The sequence below is a fragment of the Genypterus blacodes genome, unplaced genomic scaffold, assembly GCF_046128005.1.
Source record: "Genypterus blacodes isolate CSIRO-AG114 ecotype Tasmania unplaced genomic scaffold, CSIRO-AGI_Gbla_v1 ptg000093l_1, whole genome shotgun sequence".
Classification (NCBI taxonomy): Eukaryota; Metazoa; Chordata; class Actinopteri; order Ophidiiformes; family Ophidiidae; genus Genypterus; species Genypterus blacodes.
In genome coordinates, this window is record NW_027466897.1 from 1040846 (window position 1) to 1065351 (window position 24506).

General features: G+C 41.8%; 1 protein-coding gene across 1 annotated transcript in view; it reads right to left on the reverse strand.

The window, feature by feature from the left end:
* Positions 1 to 638: 638 nt before the first annotated feature.
* asic4a (acid-sensing (proton-gated) ion channel family member 4a) overlaps positions 639 to 24506 on the reverse strand; it is a 67327-nt gene continuing 43459 nt past the window's right edge. The window contains exons 2-9 of the mRNA XM_076159159.1: positions 11092 to 11236; positions 10176 to 10303; positions 9903 to 10056; positions 4433 to 4586; positions 3317 to 3408; positions 3082 to 3161; positions 1967 to 2077; positions 639 to 1587 (exon numbers count right to left, since the gene is read on the reverse strand). Coding sequence (XP_076015274.1) covers positions 1459 to 1587; positions 1967 to 2077; positions 3082 to 3161; positions 3317 to 3408; positions 4433 to 4586; positions 9903 to 10056; positions 10176 to 10303; positions 11092 to 11236 — 993 coding nt within the window. The 3' untranslated portion in view covers positions 639 to 1458. The remainder of the gene's footprint in view (positions 1588 to 1966; positions 2078 to 3081; positions 3162 to 3316; positions 3409 to 4432; positions 4587 to 9902; positions 10057 to 10175; positions 10304 to 11091; positions 11237 to 24506) is intronic.

The window sequence follows — 24506 nt, forward strand, 5'->3', positions numbered from 1 at the left end:
GACCGTGCAACAAAATGTAGACTGTGATAAACCAGCGGCTTTAATACACCGTGGCTGAGTCGCACCTCACGCAGAAATGCCCCTAACTAATTGCGTAACACTAGTAAATTCAACAACACATCTTATTAATCGCACTTGTAAGATCCCCCGCCTGTTACTCGCCGTCATAGCTGTCGTGTGACGTGCGAGTGGCAGGCGTCGCTCCAGGAGGCGCCACCATAAGGTTGAGCGTTACAGTTGAAATCCATAGATAGGAACAGGCCCGGCCAGCGCAGCACAAATCTAACACAGGGTCTTGAGTAAGCAGCTCTGACTCACAGCTGAGGAAGATGACTTGACAAAAAGACAAAAAAAATTTGTTCACCTCAGCTTGAAATGACGACGCCAAGCGAAGAAGTGAAGGGCGGATGATGGACAGCAGCGAACTGAGGATGAATACGCAGAAAAGCAGAACTGGCAGAACTTAATACATGAAAGAAAGGACTTGGAAAATGTTTCGGTTAAGAACTTAAATGTTTGGCAGTTTATATGAAAAGTAAGGAACCATACAGTGTATTTCTGCTGGATCAATGATTTTTGAGCAGTCTAACATATCAGCAGATTGTAAGTGTACTGTAAATGCTACAATCATGACTGCTATCATCATAGAAACATCTTTTTCTAAAATGTATAAATAAGTCAAAGTAATAGTACATAAGTTATATATTAACTGAGTATAAACAACAACAACCGAAGCAGAACTTTAGAGTCTTCTCTGTTTAACGTTGGATCTCTTTATGTACAAGTATAATGCTACTCTAACACCTTAAACCACAAATCAGTGAACCACATTTGAGCCTAAAGGAACTCTCCTTCAAGTTTTTGGACCGATGTGAGATCAGTGTGACCTTTTTCCGATCCTCTTCCTGTCTGTTATACAATTACAGAACAGAAAATCAGAATATCTCTTTAAACATTTACATAATTAGTGAGTGTAATGGCTTCGAGGTACAGTGTGTCTTCCCCGAGGACGACGAGGATGAGGAGTTTTGGAGGAAGGACACAGGGGAAGTTTACAGACGGACGAAACCCAGTGATGACACAAATAAATAAATAAGAATGTTATTGTATAATCTGGATCACTATGACATGCAGTTTTCCCTCTCCTTCCTTTTGTTCCAAACCGTGTACCAAAAATGATTGGTCCTTAAGTCGCAGAGTTCCTGTCTTGCTCGCTCGAAGGACGACGCTGACAGATTCTCCATTTTGGGGGCAAAAGCAAAAAAAAGGTGGTGTTCAATTTGTGCCGACATTCTGTACATAGAAGTATAGTTTCTTAGCAGCACAAGTTTGGTGTTTGACTTTGGCTGTAGCTTTTCACTGGTGACAGCAAAGGACTAATAGAAGCGCTGAGGGTCTGGTATTGATCTCAACACGCGGCTCTTTTGTTGTCATCAGGACTGGAAATGATGGTTGTCTCTAGCAAGCAAAGTCCTCAAACACCCCGTGGTGCCCAGCATGATGGTGGTGGTGGTGATAGTGGTGGTTAGGGAGCATTGTGTTGGCGTTGGCCCCCTCCGGCTGACTTCGTGTCATGTCATTGGGCTCCTGGTGAGGACAGAGCAAACTTGTCAACTACATTACTCATTTATTGTTCCCACTTGCTGGGGATTTTGAAAAATGCAAAGACTTGGCAGCTGAATCTTTTAAAATACAAAATAGAAAATGAACAAAAAGCCTCAAAATAATACTTGGAGTAGGATCTGCTATACTGTCTTATTATATATAGTGATATCATAAAGTATGGATAGTGTGTGAGATGTAAGCCTGTTGTTCAGAATGAAATATAGTTTGTATTGTTGGAGAAATCTCACTCTTGATTATGTTATGTTGTGTAGTTTCTGGATACAGTTACATCACTGCAGGGAAAGTTGAGGAAGTTCAGTCTGCATGAGGACACAGCAGTTGATGTTTGTACAGTTTGTACCTTTGCTTTAATTTCCTCTAGACCCACAGTTGCAACAGCGCTGGGCTGCTGCTTGCTCTTCCTCTCCTCTTTCTGTGGCCTCAGCAGACGCAGCAGCCGGTGCTTGATCACCTTTTTTTTCACAATTCACCAGCAGAGAGGGGGAGAAAGTACAGGGATGAGAGAGGAAGACACAAACCCAGCAGAGTGAAGACTTCAGCGTGATCTCTGCACCGGAGCTGCTCAGCCCCATTCTGCTCTGTGTGAATGTGTGTTGGCAGCCAGCAGGCAGCTGCCAGGATCGCTCAGACACGGACACACAGGTTCATTACATGATCACCTTCAGCAGCACATTCCCAGCACACGCCTTAGCGGATATTAACCTGAGACTTCTAATAAAACTCCTCACACACATAATAATTGATAACATTTACAGTGTCTGTGCCTAGATTTACACACGATTATGACCACAGAGAACAGAGCGCTGGTGTGTCACTGATACAGGAACAACTTAGGCCCTGTGCTTTGTTTTGGACGGGGGGTTATCCTCTTTTTATAATGAGGCCATGTAAAAATATGCAACTGAAACTCTTCTACCAACACTTCTATCAAATAGTTTGGAAGGACAACAAAGCCGATCCATTGTTGCAAAGGTTACAGGGAGGACAGGGCCAGAGGGAGAAGACCCAGTGAACCAAGTAGGGTTGTGACACCCCACACCTACACACTGGCAGGGAGCTACACAGCAGATTCACTTAGGCAGGGATGAATAAAGAACCTCCAGGCTGTATCTGTTTTATTTTGGATATGTGGTGAAGTTAAAGTCATTAGTCAAGTAGAAATTCTCCCAAAAGTATTGTTACTTTGTTGTTCAACACCAAGATGAATCTTTTACAGTTTTGACCCTGGATTGAATTGGAGCAATATAGAATCCTATGACATATCGGCGTTGAGAGACAATGTGAAGGGACTCATTGGCTTTTAAATGAGTGACTTTGGGCGACAGAGTGCCTGTTGAAAGCAATGTCATGGTTAATAAATGTGTATAAATAAACCAGTCAGCCAGTGGTGATGTTGCATTGTGTGTGTGTGTGTGTGTGTGTGTTTGTGTTACTGTAGAAAAGCAGACACTGTACCTCATAGATGTAATCCAGTATTTCTAAGATTGTCAGGATGCTGGCGCCGATGAATAAGCCCATCTGTCCACCAATGTCACCTGAACAGGAAGAGTGTATGAGGAGAGGCATAATGCGCTCAACACCACAGCACCCTGTTAGGTGCTAATGGGAGTGAGAAGCAAGTGCACCTTTCATGAAGTACATAAAGTAGACAGAGAGGAGAAGGAGGAGGAGGAGGAGGAGGGAAGCTCACCCAGTAAACCTGCCACATCGTACGCTTTCTTCTGTTCAATTGTTTCATAATTTAGAGCTTCAAAGAAGATATCCAACACCAGGAAGTTGTCTCTGAAAAGCGAAAGAGAGTTAAGAACAAAAGAAAAATAACAAACGTTGTGAAACTCACTTGCAGTGTTTCTCTCAAGCATCCATGAGATCATGAAGTGTTCAAGTCTTCTAACATTATTGGACTGTTATTGAATCCTCCTGCTGGGACGATCATGGGAGCCTCAAAGCAACAGAGTGGAGAACGCAGATGGATGACATCGCTGCTTTGCGACTCTAATACACTCAGGACTTTAGTGTAGACGGAGATCACCCTCACACCTAGACGACCCCTTTCAAAGTATCCCGACTAATGTGGACACGGCCTGGGATGAGTCGCTGTAATGCCGCTGATCGCACTGGAATCCACAAAGTCTGCTGATATTAAATGTGACATAAAGCGTTGTGAGCTCTTAAGCTTATATGGGTTTATCTTCTACTACATCCAGAGATGCTTATCCAGGTGCTGCACATAAATGCTCATTTACAAAACCAACTGTGTCAACTGAGAGAGAGAGAAGTGAGAGAGAGAGAGAGAGAGAGAGAGAGAGTAGTCAAATGAATTTTACCTGTTGCTTTGTCTTTCTCTCTCTCCTTCCCTCCCTTCTCTGTTTCTCTCTCTCCTCCTGTCTCTCTTCGTCTCTCTTTCTCTATACCAGCAGCAGCAAACAACCCTCACTACAAGCTTTTTTAAGTCAATCTGGAGAGATATCAATCACGTGCAGCCCTGCTCATGGACGTGAGTAAAGGATCTCCTGTATACAATATAACTGACAAAGCTCTTATTACAGCGGCCTTGATGCAGAGAGGTCAGTACCACCTTCTCATTTTGTGCATGACTTGAACCACACATGATCTTGGCTGACATGATGTAAAACGCCTGTAAGTCACTGGACGGATGCTTTTACGAACATATAATAGATTTGCGTTAATATTGATGGTTGTTTATGTCAACGGCTTGAGGTCACAGTTTACGATCCTGTTTACGAAGCGCCGGGTCACCGCTCTTACATGAGTGAGTACGGCTTGTCAAACACTCCTGTCTTACCTGATGTAGTCCTCAGATTTGTCGTATTTCCTGGAGAGATATCGAGCAGAGCCTTTGCTGGGGATTTTGACCATGGAGAGCTCTTTACCGTAGCGAGTCAGATTACAGGGAGTCTCGCACGGGCACGTATCCCCACTGTTCTTCTGCAGCTGTGCTGGAACACAAAGCAAACAGTGGTGTGACTTATAAAGCCTGAGTTAGATTCAGCGCCGAGTGGTTAGGAATCACTCTGCCAGAGATCAATATGAAACACGGCAGAATCAAGATGAAACAGTGGAGATAGGAGACATGAAGAGAAATACGCTGAAAGCTTGTCTGAAGGTTCATAGATATCAATATATGACACTATATACACATAATTATGATGTAACAAAGATCAAAATCCCCCTATATTCTACATTTTTGCCTCTAGTAATTTAAATAAGGGGGCAAAAAATGGTACCTGTATAATTAATTGCTATTTAATTCACCATTATGAGTGTGTGTATGACCAATAACACATTTCACACAATAGGTTGGGTCAAAATTTGGGTCAGTGAGGCCCAACATTACCCCATTAAAAAATACATTATTTGCTGGCTTCGTTTATAAAATTACAAGCTTTCACTGTTGTGAGCTTCATGGAATCCTGACCACAGCATTCTCTGAACATCCAGAGGACATCAGCAAGATGTTTTCATTAAGTCCCAATAACATCCAGGGAAATCCAGGAAAAGTCCATAATAATGTCCCCAGTAACACACAGGGAACTCTACAAAGATGTTAAAGGTGAGGTTTAGTGGGGCCCTTTAAGGGGGGCATTGTGGGGACACCATCCTGTGTGCACTGGCTCCCATTCAGCTTATCACAATAATGAGCTTTCTCTCCGACATGCTTGGTAAGTCATGCACCTCCCCCGCCTCCAAAATAATATAAAATAAAATGAAAGGTGCACAACAAACTAAATGTACTGTTACTCATTTAATGGACTGGAGATGTATTCCTTCGCAGCTAAATTATTTGCATATAACTAACTGGTAAAAACAACACTATGCACGACAGAAAACATCAATTCTCAGCCTCTTTCTACATTCAATTATTTTCAGTCCAGACAGAAAAAAATGACAGAAAACACTAAAAACAAGTCTTTCAAGTATGCTAACTCATAATGTTTAACATAACAATGTGTTATTTGTATGCAGGAGCAAGGTGGCACACACTGAATTCTTATTGGGATGAAGAAACCAAATGTCTTTATAGGAAATAAATAATATAAATATATAAATCACATTTCAAGTTATTACCTCTTAACAAAAGGGTGAAATTTTCCACACCGTTTGAAATAGGAATGTGACATATGAATACGGCCCATTCTCCTAAGATATATCTAAGATTTCATTCATTCACGCTTTAAATGGGATTCCAATTCACTAGAGAGAAACATAATTAAATTTCTGGCTTTTTTTGGTTGGGAGATAATAATTGCACTTATATGCCTGCCATAACCTTACAAAAAAATGTCTCCTTTACCGCCACCTTAATGCTTTTCACACCACGGCAGCTTTGTTCGTGCATAATGTGTGCGAGGCGGAGCGGGGGTCAGAGCCGTGGCGAGGGAGGGGGAGGGGGGTAGATATGCAGTAATGAAGAATCAGTTTGTTATTAAAAGTTCCACAATGGAGGCGGTACAGACATCAAGCTTTAAAGTGACTAAATCACAATGGAGGAAAGTCATTTCCAAATATCCATCAAGTCGTCTGCATGGTGAAAAAAAAGAAGAAATTCCTTATCATATTTACTGATTGTGTGTTCCATTTCCCTTTGGGAGGATGTGCTGTAATGAGAAAAGAAATGAAGGAAGATTGTTTCTTACCGAGCGCTTTGTCAACACAGCTGATTTTACTGGGAGGGCAGATAGCTGCAGTTCCTGGAGAAGAGAACAGAAAATGAGTCTGATCAATCAGCTACAAAATGATCAGCGACCCGTGTCTGCCACCACGACAAACAGAGGCTGTGAACAACACACCCTCGCTTGTCATTCATCTCCAAATGAAGGCAGCCAGGGGAGGGAGGACTTCCATCCCCTGCGCCGGGGCCATCCTGGCCCGTTTGGCTTTGATTGCATTGAGAAATGAAGCATGCTGGCTCCACCCGTGAGGCATATTTAGAAAGTCTTTAAAAACCAATCAATGATTCACTCTCTCACACACAAACACGTTGCCCAAACTACTAATGACAGGTATTCATCAGCCGCACAATTAAGCACCAGTGTTCTGTGTGTGTGTGCACTCAGTAACACACTCCACAGGTGAACAGTGACGTCAGGTTTGTGAGCCTGCAGACACTTTCAGTTGCTGAATGGAAACGGAGCGACTCACTGCTGAGATGTCATGGACTTTTCTCCATATTTGAGTATATTTGAATATATGTTGTATATTTGCTAAATGTTATGTTCAAAGTAGCTGAAGAATGTATTGCTATACTGATATATTAGTGTTTCTATTCTATTTTAGAGACACACATGCTTAATATTACGTGTCAGGCAAGCATACACATTCATACACACTCACTCTACATTAGAAGTAGAAAAAACATCAATAGAGCAAATATATGAAGTAATGTATTGTTGGGATTGTGAAGCAAACCTCTGTTGTGTTTGTCTTTGCGTGCCGTCAGCTTCTCCCTACAGATTTACACAAGTGAGATTACCTTCCTAAACTGTTTCTATTTCAATATGCAAAGCCAGGAAAGTCGGCTATACAACAATAAATGTAATACTCAGACAGCACTGAATGCTCTCCAGATTGATGCAGGACCGTGTGTGTGAGTGTGTGTGTCTGTGTGTGTGTGTTCTGTCTCGCAAATCAACTCCACCAGAGATTTCTGGCATCACAACTAGAGCGGTGGTTGTCATTTGGCAGTCCAGAGGGCGTTCACTTGCCTTTTGATTTCTTTGTGGGCGATGACTTAAGTTTTGCACAATGAAGTAAAGTGAAGTGAACGAATACACAGAACATCTGACCACCACTGGGGATTCAGCCATTTCAGTGGCAACCTTAATATGATTGGGTGAGCGGGCGGCAAAAAATTATACCAACGCCCAACGGGGCTGTACAAGGAATAAAGAAATAGATTGCAAACATTATCGTCGTTCTCACAAGAACAAACGGTTGGAATGAATAAATAGGAGCAGCACAAAAGTGTAACACCGCTGGAGGGAAAATACACATAATACTGCATAATAAACAGGTCCGTTACTGTCAACAGCTCATTAATGCTCAGCGCTCACACTGACACACAGTGCTGCGTTGTCAAGACGGTGGAAAAAATATTCTGTTTGACAGTTTGACCTCATGTCTCTAAAACGGCTCTCTGGAGGCCTTTGAGAGGCATTTCTCTGCACATAAAATACAGATTAATTAATTATAACTTTCTTTCTTGTGCAGTAGCTTTAGAGGGTTTTTTTTCCACTGGTCCTCTCAAAGGCCTACAGACAAAGTGAATGCCAAACGTCTTCACAGCTCGGCCAGTTACAAGAAAACAGTCAGATGACCTCGTTTTGTAAAATGGCAGCGTATGACTGTGAAGACGGTGCCAGCTGTTTATTATATGATGGCACTGGAGAGCATAAATACTATTCTGTGTATACTTAAATACAAATAAAGAAGCTTGACCTACAATTGAAGGATGCAGAAGTCATAAATGCTGTGTAACTGAAATAAATCAGCTGTTACCAATGGTGATATGAGGAGCGGAGATCAGGTGAGGAAATGCAATGAAGGGTCTCACTCTGATTAGAACATTTCAATGTCTATGTAAATCGATTTACAATTGAATATTCTAGTTTACTCTGATTAAATTTATGTTGATTTATTCCCCATTTATTTTGACTTAATTGTGGCATTAAGATAAGATGTGAATAAAGGAGCTATGGGCATGTAAACATACAGAGAGCTCTCAAGAATCATTAGATAGAATATTGGTTCTTATATGATTTTAATATGAGGTTGATTCGGTTGATGAATTTTTAAAAAAGCTCTTGAAAGAAGCTGATCTGGAAACACTGGAAACAGATCACACACAGACACAAAGAGAATCTCTCAACCATGAATCATTTCCATTCATTACATTAATCTCTTACACACAATCGGCAACATTGGTTCCATGTCAACATCAGGCTGTGTTTGTTACATTTGGTATACTCAATGTTTTTCTTGGATAAAGACGCTAGGCCTAAAATGGATGCAGAAGTATGTAGATATAATAAATATTGCCTAACTCTGCCCTGGTTAATGCATAAGTTATTGTCACACATCCATCTTGCGTCCAATCACTGCACAGCTCGCAGTGGGAGTCCAGTGTAATGAATGAGACAGCTCTGGCAGTCAAACTAGTAGGAGAAGGATTCTCAAGGCCAGCACTAACAATTATTGATAACCGTAGCCAAACACAGAGGGTCTTTTCTAAAAGCACACTGAAGAAATCGCCAAAAATGCTTCCACTTATATTACATCTGATATAAATTTGAAGAATAACATTTATCAGGAGCATCGTGGGAAGCTAAGTTGTTCCATCTGTATCCAAAGTTTCCACCTGTGCAGTTTTTCCTCACTTACTTCATTCAGTATTTTGAGAAACTGCTGCAATATATGTTATAAACGTGATTTTTCAAAGAGAACACTAAAGCCACTCGGTGATGCAATTCCAGACAGCTGTTGATGAGACGGTTGGTTCTTTTATAGGTTTTGATCTGAGTATAAGCAGTATAAGGGTTAGAGAGTGTGTGAGGCTGAGAACAAACCAATGAACTCACCGAACTCTGACCTAGTCTGAGTTTGATAATCCTAAACAAAAAGCAAAGAGAACTCTGACAACGGAAAACAGTTTAATGAGACTGTAAGCAGGTTTCCCAAAGTCTTAAACTTGTCGTGTTATAATAATCTAATAAAGATTACATTATCAACTGTGAGTCCAGTCTCCAGATCAGATCATTACAGCTTGGAAATTGAAATTCCGGCGACCTTATAACCCTGGATAAAAGTCACATGCTTCACATTCGTCTCTCTTAGCTGAAATTGATTTAATTCCGACAGTCAAAATGTAAGCGAGCCGGCCGTAGCTCAGACGTGCTCGGCTGGTAATCAATCCCTTTTTGAAAAGAGATGTTACTGCCATACAGTGTGTGCTTACAGTGTGTTCTGCTCATTTGCATCACGTCATAATGAATATCAGCAAGGAAACATCTATCAACCTGATGGTGGCGCTATGACAACGGCAGTCTGTCAATAACTTTGAAAGCGGACATGGTAGAATGAGAGGTTTGATCATGGTATAAATTTATAACCTGTTACATTTAATCACTGAGAGACAGAGGTCATATTTTGGACAACTACTTAAGTATAACATTTTGGAAATAAGAAATATAATGTCTATTTGTGTGACCGAGTGGATGAGACTGATATGTAAAGGTGTTGTGTGTTAGAGGTCATACCAGGCATGTGCACCATCCTGCACTTGCACTCCCGCATCACCTCGTTGGTCTCGCAGAGCAGGCGGCAGCCGCTGATGCTGTACGTGTCGTATCCTGGGAACTTCTCTTTGCTGGTGGAGCGGCAGTTCCCCCAGGGTTGGGGCAGGTAGGTCAGCTAAGTACACAGAGATGGATTAGAGCCCAGTCTGAGCCACCGGAGGGCCGGCAGGAGAATGGTAATCTGGTGAGGATGGGGAAGGCAGGGATGGAATTTCTATGATGAGGTGGACCTACCCTCTGCTCCTGACATGAAACAAAGGTCTGGAATCCCGGAGAGACGCCGAAGCCCAGCTGGTGGATGTAGGGAGGCTCGTCCTGACTGTGGATCTGAACTCGGATACCGGCCTCCAGAGACGTCTCATCTTCGGGATGAAACGGCACAAGTGCGGAGGGGCAGAGTACAAAGGAATTTAAGATGGCTGCTTCATCTGACAGCCTGGAGTCAGACTGAAGCTAACAGCAGACAACATTTAAGTCATGTCTGAAAGAGAAGTCAGTCTGAATCAAAAGGATTTAAATGTCAACAGAAGTAACAACAACATGCACGTCATGAATAAATTAGTATAATTTGAAGAAAAGATTTTGGTCTATGGTGATAATGGAGAACAAACCTCAGTTATAATGGAGCAAATGTCTCATTAGAGCACAGCCATTATGGGGAAACAATTAGTTAATCAGATTAATAATTAATGATAAGTAATATTTTCAAAAATACAATTTAAACTAGCAACAATCTGCCAGTCCAGTCAATTTATTTATAATTGTTTCCAATGCAAATCAAATTGTTTCAGTAAATTCTTGACACTAATGTTTGTTTTCTGAAATACAGAATAAATCAGAGCACTGCAAAAGGATTAATACAATTAAACCTGTTTTTCCTGTTTGGAGGATGAATGAATGGATGATTTCACTGGAAATGTGACTTATAACCAATAATGAAGTCAGTAGGTTTTAAACTTTAACTCAACACTTTGTTTTTTTATTACTGGCAAATTGTACTAAAATACGCAATATTTAGCTTTCTTTCTGGTGGATTTGTAGGTTGTGCTTGGATGTTTTATGCTTGTGGTCAGAGAAACATGGACAGCTTATGATTGATTTCAAATGTAAAGCATTGTATCATAGCAGAAGATAAGACTGGACACATTACTTGTTTCTCTCCAGATGGGCAGATACTCATCCTGCTGAATATCCAACATGATCTCTAAGCCATTTCCCATCCCGCCCTGCCTGCTTTTCCTGGACGTGGTCCTGTTGCCGTTGAAAGTATAACATTTTCCATATCTGGTGTAAACCTGGGAGAGAAGAGATTACAATCAGGAACCATCACCTTAAACATGACAAAGTCCACAGGATGGCTGTGACACACACTTACACACACACATGGCAGCGGCGCATCGAAATAAAGGCGGAGACATGGAGCGGAAAATAAACAAACCTGAGTCTGCAGCTGTTGCTGAAAATTACCCACAAAACCTGTGGACTTTGAGAAGGTTACGCTTCACTGTCAGCACAAGAACATATCACACAACATCCAATGGCCACCAAGCAAACACACTGCTTATCATCAAATATCAAATGGCACGAGAGTCTTTAATCTTTCAAGAGCAAAGAAAAGACAATAACAGGCCGCCCTCCCTCATGTCTTCACAGATCATCTTCCTGTGGACAAATTGGCTCTTTGTCTGTGGGCATCAGCTGATCTGCTGCTGCTCGCCCTTAGGATTCTTACAGCTTCATTCATCCAAACGTAAAACAAAGTGGCACCAAAAATGGACTTATCAACAATATTTGTTTATTATCAGTTGCATATGCACATCCAACCGTTCTAATTGGGACTTTAAAATCTACCAGTGGGAGGAGATAATGCCTCTAATGTGAAGAATTTGGGGGAATTAAATGTCATTAACTTGACGTGGTTCAATCAGCATTGTGTAAGTTGTGACAAATAGAAAAAAACGAATACATTTGTATAATATTCCATCAGTACTAAAAAGAAAACCACGATTTTCAGACACAAATGACTTGATTGCTGCTTCCTGTACTTTCAGAAGGAATCTCTGATGAATAAACAATAAAAGAATATGGTGCCTCATCTTAAAGTGAGGAAAAAAATCTAATCTGTGGTTTTCATCTTTTCATTAAGTGAAAGAAATGCATAAAACATTGAGCGGCTGTGATTGGTACAAATGTAAAGTAAAAGGTGCCTGTGATGAAAGTATTAAAGCCGAGACAATCAAAGGGCAGCAGAGGTCAACTGACGTGACGGTGGAGAAACGACAGCGGAATAACATAAGAATAAAGCTGCAGGAGAGGACGGACACGTCATTAAACAGATGCAGTTACCGCCCCGACGTTCTCTCTCTGCGTCTGCGTCTGTGTCTGTGCTTTGACTTTGATATCTGCCTGATCCACCTAATGAGTGCTGTGATGTCTAAATAAAGGGCGGCGGTGGAACAAACACACGCTCTCATTTGCAGACAACAGGGTGTGTTCACATCTGAAGCTGAAGAACAAATCAAAGCCAGTCAAGTACGTCTATGCAACAGCGGGCAATTTGGAAATATCCACAATGGCAATTAGGGCAAGAAATGAGTGCTGTTTACAATGCTTTGGTGTTTAGAAGTACGCATGGACTTTATGGATGTGAGCAGGCCTTTGATCTGCGTGTGTGTGTGTTTGTGTTTGATTGAGTCACCTTTGGTAAAATCAAAGCAAATGAGCCTCGGTTGAAAATGAATGTGTGCACCAGCGTACCGGTTTTTTAGAATCAACTACTGGACGAGCTGCAGTTGACTTGCACTTATTCTGTAGTGCAACCAGACATTTACAATTTGTGGGTAAAGTCTCCCGTAGCCTGACCCCTGACCCCTGCTGTGACTGGAAATGTCCCCATGCTTTTTAAATTCTGCCCTCAAAAGAACCTTCAAAGTGACATTTCAATATTCCTCTATTATGGAGACTTAATGTTACTTAATATTACTGGATAAATACTGATAGTGGATAAATGTTATGAGTACTGAACCACTGTACTTTTTATGTAATAAAATCAATATTTGTCTTACATTTATCATTTTTTATGACATTTTCTTATTGCGTGTTGTCAGAGTAGGTAAGTAGCTTCTTTTCTGTTCTGCACATTTTCCCAGTATGAAGCAAGTTTGCCCATGAAGAAAAAAATGCACATGGAGGCAGCTTAGGTTCTGGATTATAAGCAAGTAATGTTTGAGCTCTACAAGCCGGATTTAAACCTGCGCTGCTGCTGCCTCCTGCAGAGCTCCGTCTCAGTCTGACATCAGGTGAAAAGAAATGGCTGCTTTGCTGAAAAATTCATTGAAGATCTGAACACAACTCATTAGCCCGGCTGGCTATTGTTCAAATACCTATTATGTTGTAGCAACCTGCTATCAGACGATAGCGGCTAATCGCTGCGTGACTGACTGCTGCTGATGTTTGATACTTTGTTGTCTTTAGCATATGCACCTCATGACTGATCCCAGTGGGCAACATCAGCACAATATAGCCAGAACCTAGTGCTTAACTCTAAAAGTGTTGCCAGGGAGGTAAAGCTACTATTTATAAAGTGTATAAATCTCCATATACATATTTTTGTTGGTTGTAGGCAAGTTTCTCTGTTTCAGTGTATACATGTGTATGCATGTTTACTTTTTGTGTGTTAATACCAGCATTCACATGTGCTGTTACTATGCTGATGTGTTAACAGGTGAAAGGTTCTTGCTTGGGGAGAACAGAGAAATATGGCTGACTGGATACTTAACTATATATGTGTTTGCTGTCATTGTCTAGTGGCCACATAAACCAATTTCAGTCACGTTAAAGTGAAAAAAATAAATGTCCGGCCCTAATCACGGTGTTTTGCAGTGTATGCAAACACACCGCCTGTGACTTTTGACTGACGTGTGCTATTAGGATGAAATGGTTTAATCTGCATTTAGCCGGTGCGGGGCAGTAGAGGAGGTAAGCTGTACTTATCATTGATCCTCCCCACCATCATTGACACACTTAAGCCTCAGCAGGCACACTTTATCTGATCCAGCAGGCAAAGGAGGATTCCACTTTAGAAACGCTCCAAACACCCCACCCGAGCGCCTGGGTTCCGCTCTAAAACATTGGGCTCTGGAGGATACCAAGGTGTTCACAAATGATGTCCCCAGAGAGCACGGAGGAAGTTTTCCCATCATCTCACCCAGGAAATGGTTGCTGGCAGAGCCTCCACTGGTTTATTTCTCAGTTCTTGTACCCTCGCTCTATCTCTGCTCGCTGTGCATCTGAGACGTGATTGATGGAACATTTTTCTCGTCTTACATCTTGCACCAAATTTAGAAAAAGTAACGGCACAGGCTTTTCGGAATTCCCAAGTGGGGGGTTTGCTGCTGCTGCTGCTGCTGTTGACAAGCTGAGAGAGAGCAGCAGCTTGGCGGTCACAAACCGAAACAGAGGTTTGCTGTTCCTGTGAGTAACTCCAGTTGTATACAGGAGATAATTACTGTGCCACTGATGTAGCATTGTTCACCGAGGTTTAAAACAATGTCAACTGCCAACCAGTTCTACATTTTTCTGTCAGATTGCTGAATGTCTGAAATGAAGGCCGTGACAAAAAGAGGAATGCTAGAAAGTTCCGAGACCGTGCAATGTTTTTATTACCCAAGAGAAACAAGCACCACACACACACACACACACAATGCTGGAGTATTTGGTGATAGTGCCACACCTCAGTCCTCCTCCCTCCTGAGAACACAACACATAATTGGCAAATCAGCTAGTGGGCCCCCTTGTGGTAAAGTGTGGTATTTTGTGGCTTTTCCGCACGTCCAATTTCACCAGGAGGCGCTACAGACTTTCAGTTGCACTTCAATTAATGGATTGATGAGGATTTCAGTAAATTCTACAAGTGTTTTTTACATAATGTTACATAATGTAGTCGTAAGGTCTTATTCTGTCATTCATTTTTCATCAAAAGCTGTCTGAAAAACATGAATATCCCAAAGCTCTGTTGCAAAAAAACTCAACGTGTTGCAACCTTAATATTTCTTTGATTCATTTGGACTGTTTTTATTAAAACAAGTGAAAATCTGCAACTTTTAAAGCATATTAAACTTTTTTTTGCAGTATACATCAACATGGATTTGTTATGTATTGCTGTGGAAAATGACCAACTTAACATTTCCCGGATAGATCTCTCTAATTACAATAATACATTTAATGTGAAGACATGAAGAATCTTGTTTCTAAGTGCTCTGCTGAATTCAGTATCCCCTCCATGCTACTCCCACTGACAGACCAACCCCTTAGCTTGTAATTCATAATCCCTGTTGGGTTAAACTCTTAAATACCGTATTTATGAGAATCATCCGACAGTTCTGTGGCACTTTTCCCTTTTAAATAACCTGCAGGAATCATTTCAACACTTCTCCAGAGGAAATCCATTTTCAGGCAGGCAGGCAGGCTGCGAGTCGTCAGCCGGCTCTGTGAGTACGAGGAGGGACTGAATTCATTTGCAGAGGGAGGTAGAATATGGCAGAACACTGATTGGCAGTTGAAAACCATTAAGGCTTGCTCACACAGGTTTAAGGTTGAGACAGAATGTTCCTTGATTTAATGTTTTCATTACAACGTCTTTAATGTGACTGACATGTATTGATCATTTACAAGGTACTGAGAAATGTTTTCCTACCGCTGCATGCTTGGTCCCAGTTTGGCGGTTCTGCATTATGGATTTGTGTGTGTGCCTATGTAGGACCGCAAAGATACGGTAGGTAGGAGGGAATGGAGATGCATTCAAATCCATAGGAGAGCTGATTGATTGTTGCTGTGAGACGACTGCAGGAGAGGAAGCTGCATCCGTTTGTTATCACAAATCACACCATTGATTTATTATCAATTCACAGCACCGGTCTCATGAGAATGTGAGTTGGAACGTTCTGAGAATGCTCTCAAATCTCAGTCATTGATTTGTCTTTAAGTTACTGATACCTTTATTGATCTGTCCAGACCCAGTAAGTAACTATTTCCTCAGATCATTATCAGCTGCAATTCATTTCCGTATCATTCAAACAAGGAGAGCTACACTTTCATTCTGAGGGTCAAAGAGCTGATTCATGCTGATCTGCACCGCATAGGGGGTCCATAGTTTAGTTAACGCTGATGCATGGGGCTGAAATTGTAATTATTATGGCCATGAATTTATGCAAGTGCTACATAAAAGGAAGGGAAGACAACATAAATAGTGTTTTATGTCAAGACATGCTTGAGTTCAGTGTGTACTTACACCTTGGAACCCATTGTGTGACTAACACACTCTGAGGCCAAAGCCATAAACAATGTTAACAGCAAGGTTGCAGAGACCGAAGCATTTTAGCCGAAGATTAGGAAAGCAAAATTACATTGACGTGTTAACTCAGCATTTATATTTCCCGAGCAACTGTCTGGAAGTGATAAGAATTTATGACTTAATGGCTCTTTTTGATCGCCATAGTTAAACTGCAGGATTTTTAAACAATCCTTACACACATTTCAGGCAGATTGCATTTATGGCAGCTTGGATACAGTCGGGGGCAAATACTAATCTGGCACACATTAATTAAAACATCCAAACCACCACTCACACACTTTCAGACTCTCAGATATGTTGAGAGAAAACATTGAAGCCTTAACGGTGTAGATTGGAATGTGAGGCACACACACACACACACCATTAGGCTCCAATCTCAACGCCGGCCTCCAACCACGGCAGCAGACACACAGCTTTGGAATCCCATTCTACACATAACTGTCATTGTCCGTCACAGCCAACCTTCATTAAACAAACTGACGGCCTGGATCTCTGTGTAGTTTTTGGATACAGTCAATAAAGTCAATAAACCAGCATCATGTCTTTAATACATGGCGCCATTTTCCTCAAATAAACTCCACCGAGGCTGAGTAGTTCTCCAGTGAAATTTAACAGCTTATTGATTAAACCATTGACCCCAAAACTGTAACTGTAATCACAGCGCCACCATCAGGCTGAGCAGCACCAACATTTTATGGATCATTGCTGCGGTTTTGATTTAAATCTGTGGAAAAACCTTTTTAAGATATCCTGCCAACAAACAGCCGAGCCCATCTGAAAAAACATTGGCAGAAGCTACGAAAGCTGGCTATAATAAATAACCCTTTATCTAATCAAAACAAAATTATTATTTAACCTTTTCTGAGCTACGCAGTGATCAAAGACTCTGAAGTGATTTACGATGCAGGATGACGCCTTTATTGGATAGTTTTTAAGTCTTACGTCTATCAAGTTTGATTTTCCTTTGCAACTTAAAGCAATAAATTATAAATGATGAACGTCGCTGTAAACCTGCAGGGCTTCATCCAGTCATTAGTGTAGGAGTTCTGACTCATCTCTTCTCTGGCTCTGCTGCTCTTTCTTTCTGGTTTTTCCACAAAGCACGGGGCATAAGTAGAGCGTCAAAATCAGAACTGTGCACTCAGCAAACCTCTCTCTCTTCAAATGTTAGTATTCTCTTTTCATGCTACTATTTGCCTCACATTTGGAGCATACTCAGCTAATGGAACAGTGAGATATGCTGTTTAAAAAAAAGGAGGTTGGAAATGGCCAGACTCTCTCTCTCTCCGGCACTCTCCACCAGGTAAAAGCTTCCATTGAGTACAGTCTTTAGCAAACACCATAGCGACGAGTCCCTGAATCTGTGCCTTTATGAACGTGATTAGAAACTAGTGTCATAATGGGGGTCATTAATTCAGATCATCATGGGAGGACGGGGCCCTAATCAGCCTTTATGTGTGTGACGGAGATGAATCGAGCTCATGGTGCTGCTCCAAACTCAACACTGTACCTCACTTATTCCTCATCTTAAACGTTGGATGGAACTCTAGAGTCCACATCCTGCGGAACTTCATTACCTCATTATCCAGTGGCCGCTTAATGAGATACACATGTGCCAATCCAAAGACGTTTGGTTAGCGTTGCGTCAGAGTGGCGTTGATTCAACTCAGCGGTGACTGTTGTGGCCTCGGTTAGTGGTCTGCTTATGTAAGGCTGTATTGTATTGGAAGCTGTTTTTAGATACCTCCCCCTGGCTGTGATTGGTCCAAATATCACATGACACTCCTCTACTCTGCTGGAGTAACACGTCAAAGCTCTAAATAACGTACCATCTCCTTCTCCTACTCCTTCTCCAACACCTTTGTCTTATTCGTGCTGCTTAATAAACTACAGCTGCTGCCAACTGCCTCTGGTTACAGGTGACCTGTGACAGTTTCGTACCCCCCGCCTGCATGTTATTAATTGCTTTGTCTTAGTATCCAAGATTCCTGAGAGCCTCTTGGAATACCAGGTGAAAGCAATTTAAATACGTGGCAGGATGGAAGCTGTGGCTGTGGGCTGTGGACCCTGACTCCTGCCCCCGCTGGCATGGAGTGACACAGAAACTGCAGTTCTTAAGGGCAAGGCAGTGTTCTTTGGACAAGTTCTTTTGTCTCTTTTGTCTTGTGTCTTTTGAAGAACACCGGGGCTTCTGCTACCCCCCATTTCTGATCATTTATTCTGTGTGGTAGTCTGTGATATAGCCGAGGAGAGATCCGCCCCGGGTGCTGCTCTGGCATCAAGACCCGCCTCAGGCATTTGTCTTACTGTCGACTCTGTTTTCCTGCAGTCATTCACATATTCAGCTTTAATTAAGGTACCTGTATCATTAAAATACACCCTCATTTCCTAAGCTTTCAATCTCCCGTGACTTTCTCTCTGATTCTCTCCGACAATGGCACCTACGCCGGAGAACAAACACTCCCACCCGACTGCCACCGGAGCAACGCCGTCACAGTTCCCTGGCTAACCTTTTATTTAGTATTCATCATCAGCGAGACACCTGCTCCGTGTGTTTCTTTTCCAGGGAACTCTGGGGAAATGATATCCGTTGGAACGCAGCCACGTGTTAGGGTTGATGAAACTTGCACAGAGGAAAAGCAGGATCTACTATCTCTCCACGTGAATCATCAATATAAAATATGGCCTCCCGTCAGACGGACGAGAGAGATACAGATAAGAGTAAATATCATCGGCTCGCCTTGTCGGTATGTGACAGGTTATTCAGGAGTAAGCATGTGAGTCAACATATATAAATACTAAAGATTACACACGTTTCATCAATTGCATTGTGACAGGAGGGTGAGATTATAATAAAAAAAGTGCTTTTCTAACCCTAATATCAGGCCACTCTGCTTTTAATGATGTGCAACCCTTGATTCATTCACAAGATGGTGCAATAAGTGCACTTAATCAAAACACAACACTGAAACAATATTTGTATCCCCACTGTGTAACATTTATGAGCGTGGGAACTCGCGGTTCTTCATGCTCCATAAATCATCCAAGTAAACACATCTGATTAATAATTTTGGTGAAGTGAAAGAGTCAAACGCAGCTCTCACAGTCCATTAGGCTAAGCTGCAGACACAGAGTACACACCTTAACACACACCGCCGTAATGATCACAGTCCTCTCTAAAGGCTGAGCTGAACAGGTGGATAATACAGTGATGGAACAGACCGACGGCTCCATCAGAGGCAGGATCTTTAGAGCTCTGATCCCGTCCTTGACTGACTGCAATAAGCAGGAGTCCCCTGCACCGCGGAACAAAATAAAGATAAATATGTGGGATAAATCATCTCCAGATTGATGCAGCTGTTGATTTATAGCGGTGACTTATTGACAACTTGGCCAGGAGGCGATCATTCTGACCCTGAATCACAATGTCTGACAGACTTCCCCACTTCCCCAAACCACCCACACACTCACACCGGGACACACACACACTCCCACCTGATCAACAATGAAGGATGATGCTGGCAACCGGCATCACAAAGTTACAAAATCATTAATATTATACCTAACCCTTCAAATACTTCACTTCTGTTATTGTCTGCCCTCAACTTCAGTAAAAAGGATGATGTCATATTACTTAATGTGACATTTGTGTTGGCTCCTGACTCTCATTAGCTCACTCACTGCTCTCTCTCTGTGCCTGCAGGCTTGTCAATCACTCTAGTTGTAACTCCTGCTGTTTGCCAATAGAGATCTATAAAGATTATAGATTCTTTGATGCTCCTTTAATTCTAGCTTATACACAGTGAGTGCAGAGAACCCCTGGATCCCCAGTGTGCACATCAAAGACAGGCCAGTTATCCATGCTGCTTTTAGCAGAGTGGCCGGGTGCCACCTGCCCAGATGTTTGGCATGTGGCCTCCAGTTCTGCCAAATGGGGATCATGGGACCACAGGACGCCGTCCAGGAAGCTTGTGAAGCTCCCAAACTTCAAGGACAGGATCAGGGTCAAAAACCTCACAAACGGTTTCATGTTTCATTGCACATTTTGCAAGGTTATTGGGAATACTTGCAGTCAACACAGTTTCCCTCCACATTCATTACAAACCTGCATAAACGTTTTACAAAAGCTCAATGCCTCTGGTTTCCTCCTGAAGCGTCTGCACGGTGATGACAATGCTGCTTCACCAACACGTTTCCTATGATCATAACAGGAGCTTTGATATCCTGCACCAGAGGCCGCAGAGCTCAGTGGGGATTAGAACAGAGTGGATGTTGGGCTCTGAGTATCCCACAGTCTTGACACTCCCCTTACCTTGGCTCTGACTGTCAGTTTAGGAACCTGCTTGTGATAAGGCCTCTGAATATTGGAAGGCTTCCTGTGGTTACAGCCCTGACTGTCAATGTGCATTTGATCTTTGAGGAGTTTATCCACTGCAAAGCTGTTTTTCTGTTATTTACTGTCAGAGCCTGAGAGCTGCTCGGAGCCATTTCACTCTGGGTATGATGTGCTCGAGGTCAAAATGATCATTACCATCATGAGGCTCATTACTGAAAGCCATTCATCACTTTTTAGTGGGCAGGGGAAAAAAATAGAAATCAAATAAAAGCACAAAAAATAGAGAGGACGCAAGGAGCAAGCTTGAGACACAAAAGCAGTTATACTCTGAAAAAGGGAATGTTGGGTAGACACTTAAATATTTATTGGCCATATCCAATGCAGTAATATATAATGCTGTAACACTTAATGTGATACTTTCCATTTGGTTTAGTCCCATCCCTCTGGAGAGCAAAGAGTGGATGTAAATGTAATTTATTATTTCACATTATTTCTCTTCTGATGCCTTTACATCTTTAACATTTGCAGAAAAAAGACGATGTAAATTTTCTTTTGAATGACAAAAACTGTCAAATCTAAATATTCTACAAAAGGATCATATAACTTTATGTAATGGTTTCCTTTATTGTATCGGACAACACATATGTTTATTTATATTATGCATATACAGTGAAGTTGTGTAGTTGTGTGTGGTTGATCTTGTTCTTCTCATCGTATTCAAATCACTTTTTGCTTTGATCTTACTATCTCAGTGTTTTGATTTTCTCATCATGTAATATTCTTCTTCTTGGATATGATAATTCCAACATCCTCACCTTTCTTTTGTTATTATTATTTTTCATCACGGTTGTAGATGAGGACTGTGAGTCATACTGTCTCTACCTGCCGGGGTCGCCGAGGCTGTTTGATCTGCTTTGGCTCTGCGCTGAGTGACAGAGGCGGAAATATGAGTGTGAGCAGTAACAAAGCTAACACGAGCCGGAGAGACTCACAGATGACTGACGGCTGACGGAGCCCATTCTGGCCTGGAAAAGGTGCAAGGGAGGGAAAACTATTATTCTAAGGCAGCAGTTAAAGATGAAATAATGGATAAAGCAAGGAAACGCTTACTAATATGGACTAATATGGAGTTTGGGGGGTAAAATGAGTTTTCAACTGATGAATTTCTGCGTCCCCAAAAATGTGTAATTCTCCCACTCCACCACTGTGTGAGAAATAGGTAATGGGCTGAATTACTCTCCATTTCAAGCTTTTCCGTTCCAATTGCTATGAAGCTGAAGCTGTGAGAGTGTGTGTGTGTTTATGTAGAGAATTCTTAACGACTCCTCTCCTCTGCTTAAGTGGGTATTAATGCCGTTTTCCCCCATTTAGGTAATTGATCACGTTGAGTTCACTTAGACAAATCGCACAGATAAAGCATACATGACATGTTTGATCACGGTTTCTCAATCAAAGTGTCTCAGGCGGAGAGACTGAAGACAGGAAGCCAGAGTAGAGATGAGCTGAGATGAGACAACGGATTCACTTGTGTAGATCCCACAAGGAGAGATTAAGAGATATGAAATTCCAAACATTCCACGTGGAAGCGACTTCTACAGGACAATAACTTCAGATCAGTAGTCATTCACTGAAACCAAACCTTATTTTGGTAAAAGAGAAGAGAGAGAGAAGAAGTTTGGAGGCTATTTTTGGTGTAGAAATCAGAGTGGAGCACATTGATGCCTTGAAGGAATCACGCGGCTCTGCTGCTGTTTGATGCCACTTAGGTAAGTTTCAAAAAGTGGAGATGCTTGATGAACACAACATCTTTGGCTCATTATTTTGTTATGTGATATATTAACCTTATCTCCCCTTAAGGCCTCCTCACAGGTACCATGCGCCAGGCGTCTTTGCTCACTCAACCGTTATTGTCAAAGCTGTAACACCAAGAGTGGTAACATCAGCGCTTTCCAACGATGAGATTGATGATTTACTTTATCTGTTTAATCCTACAGTGGATTGATTCAGAGATTATAGGATACTGAAAGTGGATTTTTTTTTTTCCCAAGGCAACAGGCTCTCGTCCAAGTCTGTCCTGATTATGTCAAAGTCGCCTCCAGTCAGCACATGTGCTCACAGCTCTGCGTCTGACACACACAGCGGCACAATTCATCAAATTGAAGCTGAAATCTTGATGTGAAAATGTGCAATTATTAAATCACAAAAGGCAGTGATTGAATTCATTTAAATGAATCATTATTTAAATAATGTCTGGATCCGCTGCATGTGTCAGAAAGGAGGAGCTATTCTCTGCTTGATCTACTCCATCCACTCATACATCATATTCTATAGAATAATACTGTACTTATAAGAGTCAGGTATATTAATCATATGCCGTGTATAGAAGATGATAAAGAGCTCCTGAAATGCTAGAAAAGGCACAAATTCCCCAGGATGTGTGTTTACATGAGCAACCGCAGCTTTTAGCTTTTAAGGAGGTTTAGTGGCTTTAAATCATCCTTCACCAGGGGAAATGAGAAAAAGCTTTTTGTATTTCAATATTAAAAATGCTAAGAAAAGGGTTTATTTTTGGATAAAGCTATTTGTTATCAGAGCCAACAAACGCAGTCACATGACATGTTTATCACATTGACAAACAAATCAAAACACAGCGTTCCATACAGGGGGAGGTTTTGGCAGAATGGTGGTGCAGCTTCTGTAGTCTAACTGGTGGCTGTGTGTTGTGTGTAGGTTGTTATCTACGGCGTTATTAGAGAGGAAATGGTTTAATATGAGCAGCACCACAGGCTTCTTTTGGATAAGGGCCACTTACAACACATATCTCCCCGCATCAAACCCAAGGCCCCGGGTTTGGCTTTGTAGTTTTGTAGTCTTGTTATCACAAGTGGGTAGGGCCACTGTGTGGGATGACACATTATTAAAATCCTTTGCCATCTCGATAAGGGGCGGATGAGGGGGCGAGGGTATTTATATTTCCTTCCTACTGCCACAGAAGGAAAAATCATTTAAAACCCTCAATGCATTTTTAACATGCGTTTTCTGCACGCGGAGTCAAATCAATTTCAAACCGTGACGGCCTCTGACACCGACCTCCTGAATTTCATTAATACAGGAGGAAATAAATAGATTCACACTCGACACAGAGCCACACTGTCCCCACTGTGAGACTTGGCAATCAAAAGTGCAACAGCAAGAAGAGATAAAAGGGAGATAATGCAAATATGCTTTAACATACCTGTCACACACAGAACCGTCATATTAACATTTCAAGACTTAAATACATTTTAGTGTGATGATTGAAGACGTTCATTGATCATTTACATGTTGATATTATCCCTCGACACATGCTTGATTATTTCTGACTCTACAAGGTCATCTGAACACACACACACACACACACACACACACACACACACACACACACAGGAGCCTGCAGGTGGGAAGCAGCAGCTGCGGTGTATCTCCATGTGTAATCTCCCTCTGGAGCTCTGCATAGTATCAGTTAGATCCCCGTCAGCCTCTACAAACCTACAACTTCTAATAATACAACAACACAGCTGTAAACAAAGGAGAATGGGGAGTTCTGCAACTCTCCTCTAGATTTAATTTCCTGGGACAGATGTCACAAAGCGAGCGTGTTTACGATAGCCGAGTTGCGACAACAAGCCACAAAACACAACTCTAAACCTTCAGATGCTTTAACGTCACACAGCCGTGACTTATCGTTAACCTGCTGATGACACCGTTCAGACTATGAAGTCCAATTAATGCACTCCACCGAGACAAAGGAGGAAAGGCTGTTAACTATAGATGAAGCCGTCCACATGTGACAGCAAGAGAGTGACAGAAAAGTTACACGCAAACAAACAAACTAAGA